General features: G+C 42.8%; 1 protein-coding gene across 1 annotated transcript in view; it reads right to left on the bottom strand.

The window, feature by feature from the left end:
* PEX7 (peroxisomal biogenesis factor 7) overlaps positions 1–21,090 on the bottom strand; it is a 303,428-nt gene extending 282,338 nt beyond the window's left edge. Inside the window, exons 1-4 of the mRNA XM_063441196.1 lie at positions 20,836–21,090; positions 17,111–17,168; positions 16,386–16,536; positions 2,386–2,463 (exon numbers count right to left, since the gene is read on the bottom strand). Of these exons, the coding sequence (XP_063297266.1) occupies positions 2,386–2,463; positions 16,386–16,536; positions 17,111–17,168; positions 20,836–20,962 (414 nt within the window). The 5' untranslated portion in view covers positions 20,963–21,090. The remainder of the gene's footprint in view (positions 1–2,385; positions 2,464–16,385; positions 16,537–17,110; positions 17,169–20,835) is intronic.
* Positions 21,091–23,368: the final 2,278 nt, after the last annotated feature.

Genomic DNA, 23,368 nt, shown 5'->3' with positions numbered 1-23,368 from the left:
AAAAGATCGTGACAGAAACCCGGAGTTGAATATTTTGGCTGCAGGTTTGGAATACAGGACCATAATACTTTTCAAGAATGCTAGCGGAATACCCATACATGCCAACACAGCCTTCATGTACGAAATGTCACAAAATCCCAAGCGATGGGCTTACAAGTCCATGCAGACGCACCCAGGTGAAACATTCCCGTTTGACTGGAGACGAGACCACACCTTTCTAGGCATCAAATACTTCCCCACTTGTCCAACCTGTTTAACCCCTTAAGGACACATGACGTGTGACATGTCATGATTCCCTTTTATTCCAGAAGTTTGGTCCTTAAGGGGTTAAACTAAATTCTAAAATTAAATTAATAAAAATATTCACGGACACGCTTCAGATATAGGAGGGCAAATATCTCTCGTGGTTGGGTAGACTAGGGGCAGTAAATATGATATTACTCCCCAAACTACAATACCTACTGTGCACTATACCAATCCAACTACCTGGATCATATTTATACACTATACAGAAACTTTTGTCTGCTTTATATGGGCAAACCGCAAAGTGAGGGTGGCCACAAGACTCCTACCAAAACCGATAAAAGATGGGGGTCTGAGCCTACGAAAAGTGAAATCATACCATAGAGCAGCACTATTGACTATCAAAAAAGCTGAGACCGAAATACTCAGGTATGCTGCCGACAACAATCTTGATAATAAAAACTTGTGACACGGTCAGGGCCTCAATGAGTATGGTCGGGCCAACTAAACAGGATATGCCACTACAAAGCATTTCGGTGGGTATCCCAACATTTGACCACACCCTCACGGTGGCAGGGGGATGTACACAACTCCGGCATGTGTACGAAGGAGATAGGATACTAACGTTCCCTGAGCTGCAAACCAAATTTGAACTACTTGTCAGAGCAATCTTCTCATATCTTCAACTGAAGTCCTTTGTCTCTACCATAACCACAGACATGAGACCCACAACACCCCATATTAGAACCCTAGAATAACTATGCCTCACAGACAGGCCGCCTAATAGAATCCTATCCCTGATATACGCCCTCCTGGTGACACAAAACTCAGACACACCCGCGAAATTTAGGAAGGCCTGGCAGAGAGACCTGGGCCACACCATAGATGAGCTGACTTGGAATATAGCCTGTGCTGCACTACTACTGCATCCCACTTGAGATTATGAGAAAACTCCAATACAGTTGGTACATGGTTCTGGACAGGCTTTCCAGGATGTACCCAGGGCCTCCGAGCACATGCTGGAGAGGGTGTGCAGACTGGGGGACAATGTACCACATTTGGTGTTAGTGCCCTGTCCTTGCATCTTATTGGGAAATGGTGGAAGAGGTGATTGCCAATCTTTTACGACAACCATACACATTGACACCGAAACAGGGAATCCTCTTTATACACATCACCTCTAGACCCAAAACAGAGAGACAAATGATATTTCAGGTACTCATCTCGGCAGTTACCCTTATTGCTAGAGCATGGAAACAGCCACACTCACCCACGAAACAAGCCCTACTCAACCAAATCTCAATGAATTATGAATATGAATGTATAGCTAGCAAATATATCAAACCAAATCCTACAGCGGTTGAAGCCAAACACATATGGGATACATTTGTGAAACAACACACTTGGAAGTATTAATCACACAACCAAGGAAGTGACAGATGGGACAAACTCCATAGCTTCAATTCTGGTTCGAGATGGTTCTAGGCCTTGCTTAGAACAGGTTTTGTCTTAAAAATGTTTTAAGTTTTAGTTGTCGTTATTTTAGGAAAGGTCTTGTTCAAGAGGCCTGACAATTCCCACCTGTATTTACCACTTATCTAAGTAGCCCTTGAACACCCAAAACTCTACAGTACTATCAACCCAGTGCCCAAGGACCCCCTGTAAAACCAGCCTTTCACTATATTTTATACTTATTATATAAAGGGGAGAGCATGGTGTCTGACAGTGCGCATACAACACCCGCTCCCCTACCCAAACCCCTCCTATGCCTATGGCAAGGCACCTTCCGACCACAGTCCTGATAAACAGAGGCGTGCACAGTAATAATACATCGACCAATCTTGCCTACAAAAAAAAAGGAAAATAAAAAAAAAAATAATTCTATGGGAGAATTATGTTTGAGTGAGCATTCAAATGATTGAGCTTTATAAATGTACAGACTTCTCTTGAAGACTTCTCTTCATTATAAAGTAAGACACTCAAAATCTCCAATAGAGCCAAGCTGAGATTTTGTTCTTTAATTCACCTCTTATGGCCTAAATTGTGTATGCCAGTCCTACACTCAGCATAACTCAGTTTAATAAATACTCAACGCTAAGCCTAGTTACGCAAACATTGTATTAATTTTTATTCTTTACTGACCAGCTTAGCAGTATGATCCCAGGAGCCAGATACCAACAACTGCTCTCCTCGCGTCTGACTCCAATCAACTGTGTAGACCTAAAAAACAAATTCAGATGTAAGCCAGTATCTCTGGGTTATAACAAAGAATTAGACATATTGGCGATTTAAAGAAGCAAAAGAGATGTTATTTTTGGTGCAAAAGGCTAAATGCTGAAAGTTCTATTGATTTCCATGGTGATTAAACCTTATTTAGGCTTTGCCACCAAATAGTACCTGTTTTACCCTAAGCAAATCTACTTGTTATGGCTGCCCAATGGGCAAGCCAATACAATGTCCTGTAAACTCTGTGCCTTAAAATTATTTGTAATACACAGATTACACTAAGGAGGAATGCAATAACTAGCTGCAATACATAAATAAACTCTAAACAATGCAAACTGTGTCAAAATGGAAGAAAAAAACAAAACAAAAAAAACATTAGGAATGCTTTGACTTAATTGTGCCTTAAATAGACAGTCTGGGCACCAATATGTCAATGCATTTAATAGGTTTTGGTTCAAATCTTTATAGTTTTTGCATAAAATAATAGCTTTGCAGAACGCCGCACCAGAAGCCTGCCTCTTTAGCCATGCCCCATCACTCCAGAAAAAGACTTCCGTATCAAAAAGGAATGCATCCAACTCCACTGACAGTATTGTTTTGAATATTTTTATTGACGTCACAAAAAAGCATGAGCAGGCATAATACCGGGTGATAGATGTAGTATATGGTTGCCTGCGCAGAGGCATATACGTCAGAATATACAGGCATTTAATGAAATTCAATACAGTGTGCGGTACGGTAATCGCATATGGTAACATTAGCCCCTGTAGGAGCATTTTTGCATTTTTAAGCAAAACAAATGTGCAATTTCCACTGGCAACTAGGCAACTTAAACAGTTTCTACATGACAGAGTAAGAAAATTTTCGCAGCAATCATGAATTTAAAAATGTGTATAGACAGAACATCCTAGTATGCATCAAGAAACTCTCCTTAGGCGAGCCGCCATATGAATTCTAAATGAAATGATCATACTCTATTGCGCGGTCTGATCTCTAACAAAGATCTATATAGATTAGAAGAGAACATATGCAATGTATGAACATTTATGAGTGTGGAGATTGGAATATTATTCCCTGCATTCATGAAGGACCGGCATATTTATATTGATCTCTTGCATAGTTATGTTAACCCCTTAGGAAGTAAATGCAATTTTAGAATAAAAAAATATATATATATATATATATGAGCTATACAAGGTGGCCCTGTCAATCCTCTGAGCCGTCTTAAACAATGCAGGTATAAGAAAAGAAGGAAAACAAAAAATGGAAAATTTGAGTCGCTTCACTGGGGCTGGTGATTTTGGCGCCCTGTGTGAGAGGACTGTCCAAGGCTTCCAGCTGCTTAGTTAGTGTGTCCGCGGGCTACTCTCCAGTATGGCTGCACCGTAGGTTATTACGGGGTTTGTGTGCGCTCAGTGGGTCAGTTGTTCCCGCCTGAGTCCCCCCAGCTCCTCCTGTCACGGCAGGTCCCCCTTCTTCCCCCCCAAGGCTTGCGTCCGTGCCCGCGGTAAGCTCCACCGCGCTGTGGGCACTCAGAGGCCACAGTTATCTAGCTTCTCCCCCCCCCGTAGGATCAGCCAGGGCTCCAGCCTCCTGCACCTCCCCAGCTGCAGTAGAGCCCCCCTGGAGCTCCAGTCCCGACTTGCCTCTCCCGCCTCCCGTCTCATACATGGCGCCGGTGTGCGTCCCTCCGGCCACCGGTCCGCCGAGGGGTCCGCACCCTCTAGCGCCACAGGGCTCACAGATGTGGGGGCATATTCTCTGGACCACCCCCGAATCCAGAGGTCAGAGCCAGCTCCGTGCCGACCGGTGCGCCGCCCTTGGGGCTCAGTCACGGGACTCTCCGTTCTGGGGGCCGGGAGTTCTCAGCCTGGGCCTCAGTCACGTGCGCGCAGGTTGCCCCTCACTGTATTAACGTGGAGCGTCCGTCGGCCATTTTAGCTCCATGTGGGCATACCTTGTGTGTCTGGCATGTCCCCATCTCCAGTTTCGGAAGCATTGACTCTTGGGCCGGGATCACCCCCCCGGCCGGGTGGGGGGGGAACGGGACCGGGCCGTTTCTCCTGCTTCTCCTCTTCCTGTTGCCTGCTCGTGTAGCTTGTCTCAGGCTTCTGGGGCTTGCCGTGCTCCGATGGCGTTGCCTGTCGGGTTGGTATCACGGCTCTCTGTTCCCGGGTGCCTCACCTCTTGATTGCTCGTCTTTTCGTGGGTGTTGTGGTAGGTTTTGTGCCCGTTTGCGTGCATTTTGTGTCCCTTGTTGCCGGAGCCGGCAAGGATGGTTGCCGCTCGGCGGCCCGGCCCCGCCCCCTCCACTGACAGTATTGAATAATCTAAACAACAACAAAAAACTGCATTAGAAGGATTGGAGGGGGAACATATAGTAAGGATATATCTTTTGGCAGTTTCTCTGACTGTCTGCAGTTAGTCTGTGAATTAAAAGAAGCTTGCTCAGTACTTTTGGGGGCCGAGACCGTGTGCATATCTTTGAAAAATAAGTTGTTCTAGTATGAGGTACATGGCTACGGAGGTAGCCTTATGGTGCAGCATTCTGCAAAACATTTATTTTGTGCAAAAACTATAAAGGTTTGAGCATGCAAAAAATACAGATTATTAATGAGGATAAATCATTCAAATGCAAGTTGTATTGGTTCCAAGGAGTGTCCCTTTAATCATCACAAACCAAGATAGCAAATTGCACCTCTGTGATCAGTAATAAAAAGGCGCAACATATAGAACTTTCAAATAACAACCTGTTAAAAGAAACTTATAAACATGTAATTTTAACATGTGATCAATAAACTAAAGGGCTAAAATAGTTGTAATTTGTGAAAAGATTTACAGTTATGTCATTTACTAGTTCATATTTGATTTTTTTTTTTTTTTTTTTTTACACATTACTACTACTACCGTATTTTGCACTTGACGAGTAAATGGCTCCATTCTGATGGGATTGGCCCTGCTTGGGTTCACTTACGAAATCCTCCACTATGACGTAGACATGCTGGCTTCACTGCCAGCGCATTGGCGTCACAATGTTATATAATCCCCCACAAAGTGTGGAGAACATCTGCGTTGGGAGTAGCAGTGTGACAGGGAGCATGAGAACTGCCTAGGGGAGGGTTCTTTTGCTGTCCTTGTCACTCACTCCTCGACATTAGACCTGTGTATTGCCAGTACACAGGTTTAATGCCAAGGATTGAATGACAAGTCGGAGAGGTACCATATTTTGAACATGGCATTAAATTAAAATCTATACACTTGCTGGCAATAATGCTAGCACAGTCTATAAATATAATGCTCATTAAAGAGAATCTCCAAGCACCATAACCACTTCATTTGGAGGAAGTGGTTCTGGAACTGGCTTACCTTTTGGGGTTACTGTTTAACCCCAAAGTCTTGAATCCAGTGTTATTTAGCTATGCCCCTCTCCTATTTTTCTCTGATATTTAAAACAGAAAGCTATAGACAGGGGTGCCACTAATTCGCTTAAAGCGTCAGCTGATGCTCTAAGCAAATCCATATATACCCATTCTCAAAATGGCTTGAGAAAATGATATACGTCTCATGCCGTTTTGTGAATGGGGAGCATTTTGATGAAGTAGTCATAGTGCCAAGAGTCTTCTTTTAATACAAGCCTAAGTTTGGGCTGCGGGAATGCATTTAAATAATTGTGGGGTGCATATGGTAGCATCTGTAACTTAAAATGTTTTATACTACAGCTTCCCAAGCCACATATTTATGTCAGTGCTTCTCCCAAAAGTATTCCACAATGGAGTTTTCTTAAAAAGTAATAGACTTCTATATGCAAATTCAGCATTAGCGAGAAGAGAAAAGAAAAGAGTTTTGTTTTAAGAACAGATGAATTGAAAAATGTAACACCTCTGCAGAAAAAGCTATAGAAAGGCACATCATATTTCTCTTCTATAATCTTTAATTATTATCATCAAGGCAGTAATTTCCCACTTGCTTCGAGGAGCTATTCCCAGTCAGTATGACAGGTGCATTGAAATTATCTTCTCCGCAATGCTATTTAAAAACATGCTCTACAAGTTATTTTATGTACATATGCTGTATCCAGATGTAACTGTTTTCTGCTATAATATGTAGATATCCCAGTAATTACTATGAATGCAAAGTAAGATATGATATAATACTTCATTACTACTGTGCCTATTTTCCTACTAATATATATGTGTTTAACCTCCTACTCCTAGAAATGCAAGCTATGCTGCAAGTAATGATCCTTCTCACACAGCTATATTAACCAAAGATACATGATCACTTGAGTGCATGCTCCTATTAACTTACTGGGGGATTAATGTGAATAGGTTCATAGAGTTTGTCTACCAGTTCCCAGAAATAAGAAATGTGAGATTTAATCTGGCATGACTTCCAAATGCCTTTTTATCCACTGACACCAAGGGTCACAAGAAGCCTATGTATTCATACTTACGCTCCAGGCTTGTGCAATAGCTGTGTTAATATAGGTGGAAGCTTGTATAAAGGTCACTATTTAAAGAGACACTACAGTCACCAGAACAACTACAGCTTATTGAATTTGTTCTGGTGAGTAGAATCATTACCTTCAGGCCTTTTGCTGTAAACACTGTCTTTTTAGAGAAAATGCAGTGTTTACATTACAGCCTAATGATAACTTCACTGGCCACTCCTCAGAAAGCCGTTAGAGATCCTTCCTGGGTCTTGGCTGCCTAAAATGCATCCAAACATTCAGTGTCTCCTGCCTCTGCATGCAGTCACTGAACATTCCTCATAGAGATTCATTGATTCAATTCATCTCTATGAGGAGATGGTGATTGACCAGGGCTGTGTTTGAATCATGCTGGCTCTGCCCCTGATCTGCCTCTTTGTCAGTCTCTGGCAATCCTATGGGGAAGCACTGTGATTGGATCAGGCTACCACTTCTGATGATGTCAGCAGGCTGCTTGTTTTTCTGAGTCTAACAGCATGCAGAGTTACAGCTTCAGGTTTGAATACAGTAAGATTTTTACTATATTTATGGAGGTATGAGGGGCCCAGGTGGGCTAGATGGTGGTGTTAACACTATAGGGTCAGGAATACATGTTTCTGCTCTCCCTCCTACCCTCTATGGGCCTCCCAGCTTCCAAGCGGTGCCGAAAGCACCCGACAGGGCTTCTGATCAAACCAGTCTGCCTATCGGGTTTTCCCTAAGTGTATGGGATACCTGATTAACCCCCAAATGCTGCACCAGACAGCGCACTTAGCACAGTGTTGCAGTACACACCAGCTGTGGAACACTGACTTAAAGGGTTACTCCAACCACCATGACCACTGCTGCTTTTTTAAGTGGTCATAGTGGTAGGGGTATGTATATGCAGTGTTTCAGTGCTGGGAACTTCACCCGGCACTGGATTAATGTAAGTAAAACCTTGTTTTAAAATGCTCCTTTAACGTTTCTTTTGGAGGAGACTAGGGATCGATATTGATTTTTTTAGAGCCGATACCGATAATCTGTGAACTTTCAGGCTGATAGCCGATAACTTACCAATACCGATATTCTGTACATTTACCATTTTGAAAAAATAAACTATTTCTACACAAATCTACTGTTAACTGAACATGTTTATTATTGATTTATTTTTTTGCTAATTATTTTTTAATTAAGGTAAATGCACAAAATATATGAGAGTATTTAATTAGTGAATGCAGTGTGTGTGTTTGTGTAGTGTGTGTATAGTGAATGTAGTGTGTGTTAGTGTAGTGTGTATATAATGCATCTATGGTGAATGCAGTGTGTTTGTGTAGTGTGTGTAAAGTGGATGCAGTGTGTGTTTGTGTAATGTGTGTTTACTGGATGCCGTGTGTGTTTGTGTAATGTGTATATAGTAAATGCAGTGTGTGTATGTAGTGTGTGTATAGTGAATGCAGTGAGTAGTGTGTGTATAGTGAATACAGTGTGTTTGTGTAGTGTGTGTAAAGTGGATGCAGTGTGTGTTTGTGTAATGTGTGTATACTGGATGCCGTGTGTGTTTGTGTAGTGTGTATATAATGGATGCAGTGTGTGTTTGTGTAATGTGCATATAGTGAATGCAGTGTGTGCTTGTGTAGTGCGTGTATAGTGAATGCAGTGAGTAGTGTGTGTATAGTGAATACAGTGTGTTTGTGTAGTGTGTGTATATTATGAATGCAGCAGAGTGTGTGTGTTTGTGTAGTGTGTATATAATGAATGCAAAGTGTGTGTTTTTGTGTAGTGTGTATATAATGAATGCAGAGTGTATGTGTGTGTAGTGTCTGTATAGTGAACGCAGTGTGTGTGTGTGTTTGTGTATAGTGAATGCAGTGTGTTTGTGTAGTATGTGTATAGTGAATGCAGTGTGTTTGTGTAGTGTGTGTATATAATGAATGCAGAGTGTGTGTTTGTGCAGTGAGTATTTGTGTAGGTATGTAATGTATGTAAAATGGGGAGGGGGATACGGCATTCCCTGGGGGGCCCACAGCGGTCCTGGGGGGCCCAGCACACTCTTACTTATCTTGCCTTTAGCTCCCCTGTCTAACTCTCTCGGCCTGTGTGCCGTGCGGAGCAGTGCCATGATAACCCGTGGCAACACTCTGACAGCCGCGGGATTCGCGAGAGTTAGACAGGGGAGCTGAAGGGAGCTGCTGGAAAGGTAAGTAAGAGTGTGCTGGGCCCCCCAGGACTGCCATGGGCCCACCAGGACCCTGATGGCGGCCCTAGTCTGCATTATCGGTATATTTATTGGCCGATACTGTTATTGCTGAAAAAACACAATAACGTCCGATAATATCGGCCAGACCGATAATCGGTCGATCCCTAGAGAAGACCTACAGAATAATGCCAATACGTCATTATTCTAATAACAACGAAAAAGGGTTAGAGAAACCCTTTAATGTTTCCTTATCACTATATTTAATAAATAAGTATTTGAGAGGTGAAACATATAATTAAATGTAGAAATCCACACCTCTTTATCTGCAACTGGGCATCTCCTTCACAGCTTCCTGTTTGCACCTGGCTGTCAGCAAAGAAAAAGCATACAAGAAAGAGGAGAAATGAAACAATGACTATTTCAGCTCCTCATCTGCAATGCTTGCCATGCTTTGTCTGAACTGCTATAGCTTTGCTTAAAGAGAGTGAGGGGCGGTAATTCCCCCACCCGATTATTCCTTCCCCTGAATGTCCCCCCCTAGAGTGCCAGTGCTGGTGGGTATTAATTGAACAGGCTTACAGTTCTTTGCACAGTAGGCACCTGCCTACCCACATGACGATACATGGGTGTCCGTATAAGTCTGCGATAGTGTGCATGTTATTGTGTGTTGTCAGAAAGTGTATTTATGCGTGCATGAAAATGTGCATAGTAGATAGCTACATAAGTTGGTATCCATAAATAAAGTAATCCCTCAAAAGGACAGTAAACATTTCTTAATGTTGATGTGTCAGCAGTTTAGTAGATAACTCCTTAAATTTGTACCCTTATGTGAGATTTCTACACTTAAGGATACCTAATGAGGGCTCTGTTTAGCAGATAGCGCCCCCATTTGTTTTTAAATATGGCAGAACATCTCGTTAAAAAGGTTAAAACAAGTTATAGTGTTGTATTCCAGAGCACTACAGATGTTGTGGACTAATTTTCTCCCGATTCCCTGCCAGCATTGTGGCTGTAAGAGGATTATGGGAGATGTAGCCCCTGTGCTCAGAACAAGTATCTCTGCCAGGTCAGCTTCCTCTGTGCTATCAAGAGCATCCGATACGCTGCCATCTCCCAATGAGAGAGCTCTGATTAGTCTACAAAGGGATTTTTTTTTTTTTTTTTTTTTTTTTTAATCTTATTGTAGTATCCACAGAAGAGAGTATAGTTCTTTCCCCCAACTATTAGCCAAAGCTTAATGTAAGGGTAAAACAGAACACCATAATTGAGCACATATCATATATATTTATACTCCTCAGATGTGAATTCTCCTGCATGGGGTGCTCGTAACAATAAAATGTAACACAATCCATTCTCCTCCCCAGTGGCACTATGTCAGGGCTGATTAGTGTTAATAACATCAGTTAATATGATCAGTCCAGAGTTAATGATAATTACCCCTGCTGTGGTCCCCTGGTGCGGTCTTTCCATTCAGCAACAAATGCTGTTTGGGCTAAAGTGGATGCATTAGTATGAACAGCAAAGGGCGGCTGTAATTGGCTGAGGGTGTCGGCTGACTGTATTCAGCCTATCACAGTGCCCTTTGCAGGCATGCATTGGTATGGCTTCAAGGAAATGTGTAATCTATGCTCGAAAATGTTTAACACTGAATGAAGGAATACCTCCAAAGGACTCCAGGCACTATAACCAATTCAATGAGATGAAATGGTTATACTGCCCCTTTAAAGCGGCACTGTCATGCCGAACTTACCTTTCCTCAATCTCTTCCTCTTCTCCCCCTCTCTAGGGATCTGTTATTCTTTTCTTCCTGTCTTCTTTAGTTTTCTTTAAAATCATAAGACAAAGTAGGGACTCTTTGCCTTATGGAGGATTCCTCCGCTTGACCAGCGGAGGAGCAAAGTGTGCTTCATTTCCGCTGGTCAGAGCAATTTTCCCATGATCCCTAGCTTTCCTCCCTGTTCCCACAATGCTTCCTGTCAGTATTGCCGAACGTCCTGTCACTTAGACAGAACGCCGGCAAAACTGCCGAATTGCATCCTAACATAATGAGAAGAGTTTCTCCATTCGTGTTAGGATGCAATTCGGTACTTTGTTCGTATCGGAATTTCATTCTAATGAATGAAACTCCGATCCTATTCATTGCCGCGGCTGCATCTACTATCTACTAAAAGGCTGAAAGACCTAAATTGGTCTTTCAGCCAAATTTACTAATACTAAGTAAAGATTACTTAGTATTAGTAAATAATATGCCCCTACTCGCTATATCGCGAGTAGGGGAATGTGTAGTAAGCAGTGAGCAGCCTATAACTGCTTAATGTAAAAAACAAAAAACCTAATAACCCCCACCTACTGTCCTCCCCCCCCTGGCCCCCACCCCTGCGCGGTGGGTGGGGGCGCTAATAAAACAATAAGGGGGGGACCTACTGTCCTCCCCCCCTGGCCCCCACCCCTGCGCGGTGGGTGGGGGCCCTAATAAAACAATAAGGGGAGGGACCTACTGTCCTCCCCCCCTGGCCCACACCCCTGCGCGGTGTGTGGGGGCCCTAATAAAACAGTAAGGGGGGGACCTACTGTCCTCCCCCCTGGCCCCCACCCCTGCGCGGTGGGTGGGGGCACTAATAAAACAATAAGGGGGGGGACCTACTGTCCTCCCCCCTGGCCACCAACCCTGAGCAGTGGGTGGGGGCCCTAACAAAAGAATAAGGGGGGGACCTACTGTCCTCCCCCCCTGGCCCCCAACCCCTGCGCGGTGGGTGGGGGCCCTAATAAAACAATAAGGGGGGGACCTACTGTCCTCCCCCCCCTGGCCCCCAACCCTGCGCGGTGGGTGGGGGCACTAATAAAACAATAAGGGGGGGGGACCTACTGTCCTCCCCCCTGGCCCCCAACCCTGAGCAGTGGGTGTGGGCCCTAACAAAAGAATAAGGGGGGGACCTACTGTCCTCCCCCCCTGGCCCCCACCCCTGCGCGGTGGGTGGGGACCCTAATAAAGCAATAAGGGGGGGGACCTACTGTCCTCCCCCCTGGCCCCCACCCCTGCGCGGTGGGTGGGGGCCCTAATAAAAGAATAAGGGGGGGGGGCTTACTGTCCTCCCCCATGGCCCCCACCCCTGAGCGGTGGGTGGGGGCCCTAAATAAAGATAGAGAGGGGGACCTACTGTCCTCCCCCCCCGGCCCCCACTCCTGAGCGGTGGGTGGGAGCCCTAAATAAAGATAGAGAGGGGGACCTACTGTCCTCCCCCCCCCCGGCCCCCACCCCTGAGCGGTGGGTGGGAGCCCTAAATAAAGATAGAGAGGGGGACCTACTGTCCTCCCCCCCCCCGGCCCCCACCCCTGAGCGGTGGGTGGGGGCCCTAATAAAACAATAAGGGGGGGGACCTACTGTCCTCCCCACCCCTGAGCGGTGGGTGGGGGCCCTAAATGAAACTCCCCCCCCAATCAAGGTGACTAGGGGTCCCAAGCCCCTAGTCACCCCCCCACCCCACCCAAAACAAACTATCCCCTACCTACCCCCTCACCCTAAAAATAGTGAGGGGGGAATAAAATAACTAACCTGTAAAAAAAAAAAAAAAAATTAAACTTACCATTTGCCATCTTCTTTTTTCTAAAATCTTCTTTCTTCAGCCCCCAAAAAGGCCAAATAAAAATCCATCATACCCGTCGCACTTTAAAAAAAAAAAAAAAAAAAACGAGGGGAAAAAAAAATTAATCCATGTTCGCCCTTCGAGGGCACGCCGCATCCTGAGCTCCGCAGGGCGGGTCAAGGCTTATAAAGCCTTGCCCCGCCCTGCAATTAGGCTTAGAACACTTTGATTGGTTGATTTAAGCCAATCAGAGTGCTCTGTGTCATTTTACACAGCGTGGGAAAATTCCAAAGAATTTTCCCACGCTTGTAAAATGACACAGAGCACTGTGATTGGGTGGCTTGAAATCCATCCAATCACAGTGCTCTGTGTCATTTTACTCAGCATGGGAAAGTTCTTTGGAATTTTCCCACGCTGTGTAAAATGACAAAGAGCACTCTGATTAGCTTAAACCCACCAATCAGAATGTTCTTAGCCTAATTGCAGGGCCGGGCAAGGCTTTATAAGCCTTCCCCCGCCCTGCGGAGCTCAGTCTGCGCGGAGCCCTCCATGGGTGAAGATGGATTATTTTTTTTGCGCTCTGATTTTTTCTTTTTCGTCGGGTTTTTGGCCTTTTTTGGGGCTGAAAAATGAAGATTTTAGAAAAAAGAAGACGTCGAATGGTAAGTTTAATTTTACTTTACAGGTTAGCAATTTTATTCCCCCCTCACTATTTTTTAGGGTGAGGGGGGTAGGTAGGGGCATTTTTATTTGGGTGGGGGTTAGGTGACTAGGGGCTTGGGGACCCCTAGTCACCTTGATGGGTGGGGGAATTGACTTAGTGCCGGGGGGGGAGGACAGTAGGTCCCCCCCCCCCCCCCCCCATTACCATTTTTTTTTACAGTGAGCAGCCACAGGCTGCTCACTGTTTAGTGGACATGCCCCTACTCGCGGTATAGCGAGTAGGGGCATTGGGGAGATTTTAATCTCCCTTATGCTATTAAGGGGGTCATATTGCACTGAGGGGCTTATGAAGTGGCGGGGAGCATTGCTCCCTGCCGCTTCTGTCTTTACATATTACAAGGAGGGAGCTGCAAGCCGGTAGCTCCCTCCTTGTAATAAACTGAACGAACAAACTAACACTGATGTTTGTTTGTTCGTTTGATTTTTCTATTCATTCATTCGTCTGTCTGATGAATGAATGAATAGGTGAAATTCCTGTTCGCATGCCCAGGTGTTTCACTGGGCATGTGCGGGAATCTCACAGTCTATCTAGTGTGGGCAGATGACGTGTCCCACAGGGACTTCATCTACCCACACAAAGATGGCGGCGCCCTGAATAAAGATCGGGGCAGAAAATAAAGAATAAAAAATAGGTAATGTGGGGGGCTTAGGGGCATTTGGGGGTGACAAGGGGGTCAATTGGATGTAGTGGAGGCGGGAGTGGGGTTAAAAAAAAAAATGGGATTCGGCATGACAGTGCTGCTTTAAGGAAAGGAAAAAAAAAAACAGAATGACTGGATTTATATGGAACAGTAATGGCACCCTAAATACATCCCACAATAGCTTTTTGATTAAAAGAGACAATGTACTAAAGGAAAGTGCTCAAGTTAACCATCATTAATATAGAAGAACTGTTCCAATTTCAAGTTCACTTTCCCACCATGGGCATGAAAATATTGACAAATAGCAAGGGCATAGCAATACGTAATGGACCACTATAGGCACCCAGACCACTTCAGCTCAATGAAGTGGTCTGGGTGCCAGGTCCCTCTAGTTTTAACCCTGCAGCTGAAAACATAGCAGTTTCAGATAAACTACTATGTTTAACTTAGGGTTAATCCAGCCTCTAGTGGCTGTCTCACTGACAGCCACTAGAGGCCGCTTCCGCAATTCTCACTGTGAAAATCACAGTGAGAAAACGCTAACGTCCATAGTAAAGCATTGAGTAATGCTTTCCTATGGGCAATTTAAATGCGCACGCTGAAGTCGGCAGGATGAGGAAAGGTAAGTGGCTGAAGGGGTTTCAACCCCTTCAGCCCAGCGGGAAGGGGGCCATGAGGTTGGGGGGGGACCTTAGGACTACATAGTGCCAGGAAAACAAGTTTGTTTTACTGGCACTATAGTGGTCCTTTAAGAGCCACCACCATCTAGTGGTTGAGCCCTTGAAGTATGGATGTTGCTGACAATTGTGTACAAACAACAAAAAAGGAACAACAGACAGAAGCATAGACAAATGACTTTATCATATGCTTAAATTATAATCTAAAATGTAACTAGGTCAAAAACAATGTTGACAAACGGCAGAGCAAGTGATGGCTCTGGGTTGCAGGCATTAATCTATGGAAGCTCTCATAGGATCCTCCATAGACCGCAGTGTTGTATTCTCACACATGCACAAGAATACTAAAGATATAAAGAAAACCAAAAGGAAGAAAACGTGTGTAGATCACCAAAGGTGAAAAATAAAATGGTACAACCTGTATAGTAAATTGGTGGAGTACGCTATGAAAATGTATATCTATTTATACAGGAAGTCCAGAAGGATTGTGTATCAACCTTATTTTTCTTTTTTTTTTTTTTTTTTTGCATTTTTAATCCTGAGATTTTTTTCCTGCAATCTGTTGAAGACCTGGATACCACCTCTTGTGTGGAGACATGCTGTCTGACATTTGACATCCTGTAAATGCAATTTGTATCAATAAATGTGTTACTTTTATACAATCTGCACTCTCTTTTCCTTTTACTTTCTTATTTTGAGAAAAGAATATAAACCTGTATGAAGAAGTCTGTTTCTTTGGAAGATGTTCTTTTCCACCAGCGGATTTACCCCATTATTGAGGAAGACATGCCTGAATTTTTTAACATCTAGTGAGTTCTCTACCACCCCCTCTCTTGTGCTGATTGTATTGCACTAGATTCTCTTTTTGCTCCCCTAGATATACATTTTCATAGTGTACTCCACAGATTACTATACAGGTTGTACCATTTTATTTTTCACCTTTGGTGATCTACACAAGTTTTCTTCCTTTTGGTTTTCTTTGTATCTTTAATATTTGCTGAGTGTCCCAAGGGAACACTTTTACCAAAGAGCAAATGGTGATTATTTTCCTTTCTATGCACAAGAGTACGGCACTGACACAGCTCTTGGCAGGTGACATAACAGGAACTTAAGAAGGTCCCCCAGAAAAAATGGCAGTCGCAGACAGGGACAGCTTCAGATAAGTAAAATTTGCCTTTCTCTGCATGTCACGGCCGCCACCGGACCCTAGCAGGATCTGTCACCAAATATAGAAAACCTCTGAAAGTGACAAATCCGGTTTAAAGAGCCTCTCACAGGCACCTACAGTTTGGCCACACTGTATCCGGATGGATTATGAGTATATAATACATATGCATTATTTGTACAAATCCACCCAATTATGCAAGTCAATAACAAGCTGGAAGCAGTGAGCTAACCTGCCCTCCAACACTCCCATCCTACTATTGCTGCCCAATGTTGGATAGGATAATTCATATAACGTGGAAGTATAATTGTGTCAAGCTGCACAGGGGTTATCGGCTATTAGTGCCAGGGAGAGCATTATTTTTGATCAAACTAATCTATAATCTCTTGACAGAAAACTGGATTTGTCACCAAGAGAGCAGCTGATTACTGAAGGGTCTCTAAAGTTTTATTTGATAGTTTTTATAAGTGTCTCTTTACCTCTTGTGTGTGTTCTTTAAAGATCTGCAGTGGACCCTGGGGCTTTGAAGTGTCCCATAATTGAAGACTTCCATCTCCACTTGACGTTACCAGGATATTTTCACTCACTTCACTCCATGTCACATCATACAAAGCATCAGTCCAATCAAAGCTATACCAAATATAACAAAAGAGAATAAATACAGTGTCCATTAGAGCTTTCGGTAGCAGAAAACATATTCAGTAGCAGAGATCTATGTGTAGATCATTTTGACCTCCTCATTTCAAATGTCAGGAGCCACATCAGTGCTGTACTCTCGCACATGAGCTAGAGTTTATGATTGGTGTTTATATAGGGTCCCACATGGCACTTTGCCTCCACAGACTGATGTCTAAATCCCACAACCGTCAATTTCCTTTTGTCAACCTCAGATTTACCAGAAAATTGTATTGTTTATACTTTGTCTTATGGAATCTTTGAATTGCGTTGAAATTTAACAAGGTCAGAATCGGTATTTCATTGTATCTTTTTGAAATACTGAAAAGTGACAGACAGACTTTAATAATTCATTTATTTTACTATAATTATGTTAGTTCTTACTATTACACATCAAATAGGAGAAATTGAAATAATTAAGCCAAAGTGCTAATTATTACATTAAACCATCATGCATTTGGTCTCAAACAGTGTATTTTATCAGTTATAGCATAACTGATTTTGTAATATAATTTTAAAAAAGTATTACCTTTTAATAATAACAAGTCCAGCGTCATTTTGTTCTAAAACAATCAGAGTTCCACAACCTGCACAGGATTAAAAATAAGTTATTTCCAGCTGTATAACGGTCATTCTTTCAATATAGGAAAAAAAACACACACATATACATACACACATTTTTTTTTAATTGTAAAATCAAATTATAATTACTAGCATTTATATTGCACCAATGTATTCTGTAGAACTTTACAGTTACACAGAGAAGTTATACAATTAATTTACAGACAAAATAATTTTAAACACAATAGGTAGAGTAGGCAAAGAACTTGAGAAAATCTGAATTTTAAAAGGATACTATAGTCACCAAAACAACTACAGCTTACTGGAGTGGTTCTGGTCTCTACTGCCTGTCCCTGCAAGCTTTTTAATGTAAACATTGCCTCTTCTCTGAAAAGGCAGTGTTTAACATTACTGCCTAGGAACATCTCTAGTGGCAGTCTCCAACGCCAGCTTTGCAAGGAGGTGCTGAACGTTTCTCTATGAGAAGATGCTGATTCGCACAGCGTGACATTTTGGCACGCATGCGCAATAGCCTTTCAATGTTATCCTAAGGGGAAAGCATTGGATTGGCTGAGATCATCAAGTTTGATTACCTAAGCCAAGGAGGCGGGGCAGAGTGAGGCGCTGGAAAAAGGTTTTATACCTTTTTAACCAAGAACAAGGGGGCAGGGGGTAGTCACCTAAACGGCGGTTTACAAATTGTAGTGTCAGGAATACATAGTGCTCCTTTAATTCATAAAGGATAAAATTAGGATTTGCACCAAGAAAAGAATTTATAAAACTCTTGTTTTTCCTTTTGTTTAGTCCCCACTCGGGTCTTTTACACTACTGAGGGAAGCTGTACTATTTGCATATCAGTCTGAACTACAAACTACAAACAAAATGCTGACAGATCTGGTCTACTTAACCCCATACAATAATTTGGCCTTTGTCAGGCATCCTTATTAAGATGTAGCTGATAACCCTCTAGGCACAGTGAGCAAGAGGTATGTGCTTGGATTACCACTCTGATTTAGGGAAAACATATAGTCATGTGTAAGTAAGACAAAAAACAATTGAATGAGAAACATTAGCAAGGTCATTCATTAAAATGAGAATTTTAAGATAAATTTTAAAAATACGGTCAAAATAGCCGAGCTGGAAAAATTCTTTAAGCCAGCTAAGCTTTCAGTTTGGCTACTTTGACCATAAATTTGACATTCACTTTGAATACTCACTTTAGTGAGAAACCCTGTAGGAGTAACCAATGAGTAATTTACAGTGAATAAAGGGTATATACATTTTAAAATAAATTTTACTCATCTTAATCCAGTGCTGGGTGAAGCCCGGCACTGCGTTTAACTCTCCCTTGTGACGTCACGGCAGCTGGCGCACGGTCCAATCAAAGGCTTCTCATAAAGAAGCATTTGATTGGACCATTTAGCCGGCTCACAGTGTGTGTCCCGGCAAGAGGAAGGGAGGGTGATTAAGAAAGAAAACTAAACAGAGACGATCAAGAGGTAGGTGGGTAGGAAAACATCAATCTCTGCATGCAAGAGGGAGCATCACATGACGTCTGTCGCCAGTATGCAGCGTACACTGATGATAGACATTACAATATGCTAAGAACTGATGTTAGTCAGTCCAGAACAGAGTTCTGGGCTTCCAATGTGATGTGTGCCGAACACTAGCACCCTGGCACACAAGTGTTAAAGAGACTCTCCAGTGCCAGGAAAACAATCCGTTTTCCTGTCACTGCAGGTCCCCTCTCCCTCACACCTCCTATCCCTGGTTGCTGAAGGGGTGAAAACCCCTTCAGTCACTTACCAAAGGCAGCGACAATGTCCCTCATCGCTACTTCTTCCTCCGCCGCCGCTCCTCCCCTTCATCACGTCAGCCGGCGGGGAGACTAATCACGCCCGCTGGCTGGGGAGACCTAATGCACATGCGCGGAAATGCCTTGCACGCGCATTAGACCTCTCCATAGGAAAGCATTGAAAATGCTTTTCAATGCTTTCCTATGGGGATTTTAGCGACGCTGGAGGTCCTCACATAGCGTGAGGACGTCCAGCAACGCTCTAGCACAGAAAACCTGTGCTAGAATCCCGGATAGCCCTCTTGTGGCTGTCTAGTAGACAGCCACTAGAGGAGGAGGTAACCCTGCAATGTAATTATTGCAGTTTATGAATACTGCAATAATTACAGTTGCAGGGTTAAGGGTAGTGGGAGTTGGCACCCAGACCACTCCAATGGGCAGAAGTGGTCTGGGTGCCTGGAGTGTCCCTTTAATTAATCTAGTTGGGCAACACTTCAAACTAAATCACTGCATAGCCAGATTCCTTCCTCCATGACCACTTTAAAAAGCAGAAGCAGTAATGGACATTGGAGTAATCCTTTAAGTCTCATCTTTTCCAGTATGCCTATTAAATTTAACCCCTTTTAGATCTGTGCCACAAGAGCATGTGCTTTCTATCATGCGTTACTATTTATAAAATGCACTATTGGTATTATATATAGTGTTCAGCTTTGCTATATAGACACTGTATGTACCATAACCACTATAGCTTAATGCAAAGGTTTTGGTGCTATTAATCTACAGGTGCATACCTCTTGTTATTATTCAACCATTTTTAAGAAGTGTAAGGGAAGATAAACTAATGTCTCCCCTGTGATGCTGGCTAGATAATGAGGAATTTCACTCCCTCAAGTGTAAACATGCACTGTTAGCCCTTCATGACTGGCATACAGACCAGGATTTGGTTCTGTAGCCCTGTGCTCCACATCTTCTTTCAGTAATTGCAAGGGGCTGGGGTGATTCAAATCCTGCTGTTGAGCAGCAACAGTGCTGATTTTTTGGAGATATAAGGAAATATAATAAAGTAAAATTCTGCCTGATCAGTAGGGGTGTAAGGGATGTTTAGCCCCACATCCACTTCCACTTAGTAGTTAAAATAAATGTAAAAGCTAAATAAGCAGATATAAGCCATATTGCAGCCGCTATCAATGTATAAACCAGGCTTCCCCAAACTCCAGCCCTCCAGATGTTGCTGAACTACAACTCCCATGATGCTCAGCCCATTTCATTCATAGAATCATGGGAGTTGTAGTTCAACAACATCTGGAGAGTCGTAGTTTGGGGAAGCCTGGTATAAACAAACAGCAAGACTCACAAATGCAGATCACATGTAGTGATCTCTCAAGTCACTGACCACTTGGACTTTTTCAAGAACCAGAGTGGAACTGGGAGATATCTGTCCAGGCAGCACATGCTGCATGCAGAATTTAAATGCATTTGGAAGGCAGATGAAAAAGTTCACATTCCTCCTTTCACATCTTTAATCCAGCCAACCCCTGCAGGAGCACACACTGCTCAGTGTCAGTGAGACACTATGCACAATAATGCAAAGTTGGTATGGTTGCTTAGACTGTCCCTTTATGTGAATAGCGGTCACTTCCTGCTTTGGTGAGAGATCAGATGTAACTGTGATTCAGTTTATTTTTGTTTTGTTTGTTTTTGGGGGGGGGGGTTGTTTTTATTATATTCGGTTTTTGTATTTTGTTGTTTTTTTATATATTTCCTACATTTCTATTTCGGACACAGATTCCTAAATGCAATACTCACACACACTGAACACTCCACATGCAGCAGACCCCACCTGCTCACTAATAGCAATAGTTACATATATTAAACACAGCTAGACAGTCCTCGTTCACCTGAGATGCCATAGTTCTGTGAGGCTGCACATGCCAAGCGAGATGGGATGTACGGAGAGAACTCCACTGCATAGCCGTGCCTGCCAGGGATCCGGATAGCCCGGGTAATGCCACCTCCTGCTGCCATAGCAACCAGGGCATATCAACCTGTCTGGGAGTCAGGCAACTGGGGCCCAATGCAGGGAAATGCTGCTTGGTTTTGGGGAAATGACGTGCCCGAGCCGTCAACACCGGCTACTCTGACAGAACCCTGTGAGCGGGCAGGGGGTGGAGCCTGACACTGGGTACTGCCAGGAGAGCGCGGTCACTGGTTACAGGCCAAGGGCGACCTCTAGCGATGGGGACAAAGTACTGCCAGAGGTTGCAGGAAGAGGAGTGGGGTAAAGGACACTCCCAGGATAGGAGCAAAGTACGCTGCGTTCCAAGCCTCGCTTTCATGTACCTAGCTAGTATCTGGTTTATTTTTATGTTATTGTTTCTTGTAGAGATTTTATTTTGTGTTTACTCTCTCACCTCCACAGGTTTCTTTTAATTGTCCTCCCGTTTAAGTGTTCTTTGGCTAAATGTAGTATTACACTCCTTTTTGGCAGTCAGATTGTGTTGGTGAATTAAACTCCTTTATCGAATTGTGTTTGTGTTTTAGTTGTGCACAGAATCAAGGTTTAACCCCTTAAGGACTGGACTTTTTTTGCGATGTTGTACATTTGCGACAGGCATCTTTTTGACACTTTTGTGGTGTTTGTGTTTAGCTGTAATTTTCCACTCTCTCATTTATTGCTCCCATACAAATTATATATTGTTTTTTTCAGGACAAAAGGGGCTTTCTTTACATACCATTATTTATATAATCTCATGTAATTTAATTTTAAAAAAATGAAAAAATATGATAAAAAATTGAAAAAAAACGTGTTTTTTGACTTTTACTTGGAAAATCTTTTACTCATCTACAAAAGCGAATGAAAAAAAACTGCTAAATAGATTCAAAATGTTGTCCTGAGTTTAAAAATACCCAGTGTTTACATGATTTTTTGCTTTTTTTTTGCAAGTTATAGGGCTATAGGTACAAGTAGGATATGGCGGTTTCAAAACATACATTTTAAAAATGTATCACTCGTGACATTGTAACACTATTATCTGTCATAAATCTCTGGAAAACACTCCACATGTATATATATTTTTTAAAGTAGACAACCCAGGGTATTTATCTAAGTATATTTTGACACTTTCTATGCATCCATTTTACCACCAGTCTATGCCAAACTTCACATAGGTATTTTTTATTTTTTTTCACATACATTGCAATTCAGGTATAAACTTACAGATCCTGTTATGTCTTGCTGCCAAAAAACACACTAATATATGTTCAGCAACATCTCCCGAGTACAGTGATACCACCCATGCATAGGCTTGTTGAGTTGTTTGGGGGCTAAAAGGCCCAATTTGGTAGGTGCGCATATCCATTTTCCAACTTGGAATTTTGACATGTAGTCAACCTGCGCACATGTCCTATTTGGGACATTTGTAAAGCCGGCCAATGTATTTTACCCCCACCAAACCATATATTTTTGGAAAGTAGACACCCTAGGGTATTTCAAATGGTGGCTTTTTAACACTTTCCATGCACTAATTCGACCACCAGACTTTTTCAAACATTTAGGTAGTCCTTTTTTGTGTGTTTTTTTTCACACACATTGTACTTTAGGCATGAATTAACAGATCGTGTTATGTGTCACTGCCAAACAACACGCCAATATGTGTTCAGCAACATCTCCTGAGTACAGTGATACCACCCATGCATAGGCTTGTCAGATTGTTTGGGGGCTAAAAGGCCCAATCTGACAGGTGCGCATATCCATTTTTCAACTTGGAATTTTGACAAGTAGTCAACCTGCGCACATGTCCTATTTGGGACATTTGTAAAGCCGGCCAATGTATTTTACCCCCACCAAACCATATATTTTTGGAAAGTAGACACCCTAGGGTATTTCAAATGGTGTTTTTTTAACACTTTCCATGCACTAATTCTACCACCAGACTTTTTCAAACATTTAGGTAGTCCTTTTTTGTGTGTTTTTTTCACACACATTGTACTTTAGGCATGAATTAACAGATCGTGTTATGTGTCACTGCCAAACAACACGCCAATATGTGTTCAGCAACATCTCCTGAGTACAGTGATACCACCCATGCATAGGCTTGTCAGATTGTTTGGGGGCTAAAAGGCCCAATCTGGCAGGTGCGCATATCCATTTTCCAACTTGGAATTTTGACATGTAGTAAACCGGCGCCCCTGTCCTATTTGGGCCAATTTATTTTACCCCCATCAAACCATATATTTTTGAAAAGTAGACAACTCAGGGTATTTTGAATGGTGGTAGTTTAATACTTTTCATGCAATAATTCTACCACCAGCCTTTGGCAAACTTTTGGGTAGTAATTTTCTTCGTGTTTTTTGACACATACATTGTACTTTAGGCATGTATTAACAGGTCCTGTTATGTATCACTGCCAAACAACACCCCAATATGTGTTC

The sequence above is a fragment of the Pelobates fuscus genome, chromosome 2 (assembly GCF_036172605.1).
Source record: "Pelobates fuscus isolate aPelFus1 chromosome 2, aPelFus1.pri, whole genome shotgun sequence".
NCBI lineage: Eukaryota > Metazoa > Chordata > Amphibia > Anura > Pelobatidae > Pelobates > Pelobates fuscus.
The sequence above is the reverse complement of the archived record's forward strand: the minus strand, read 5'-3'. Positions and strand labels throughout refer to the sequence as shown.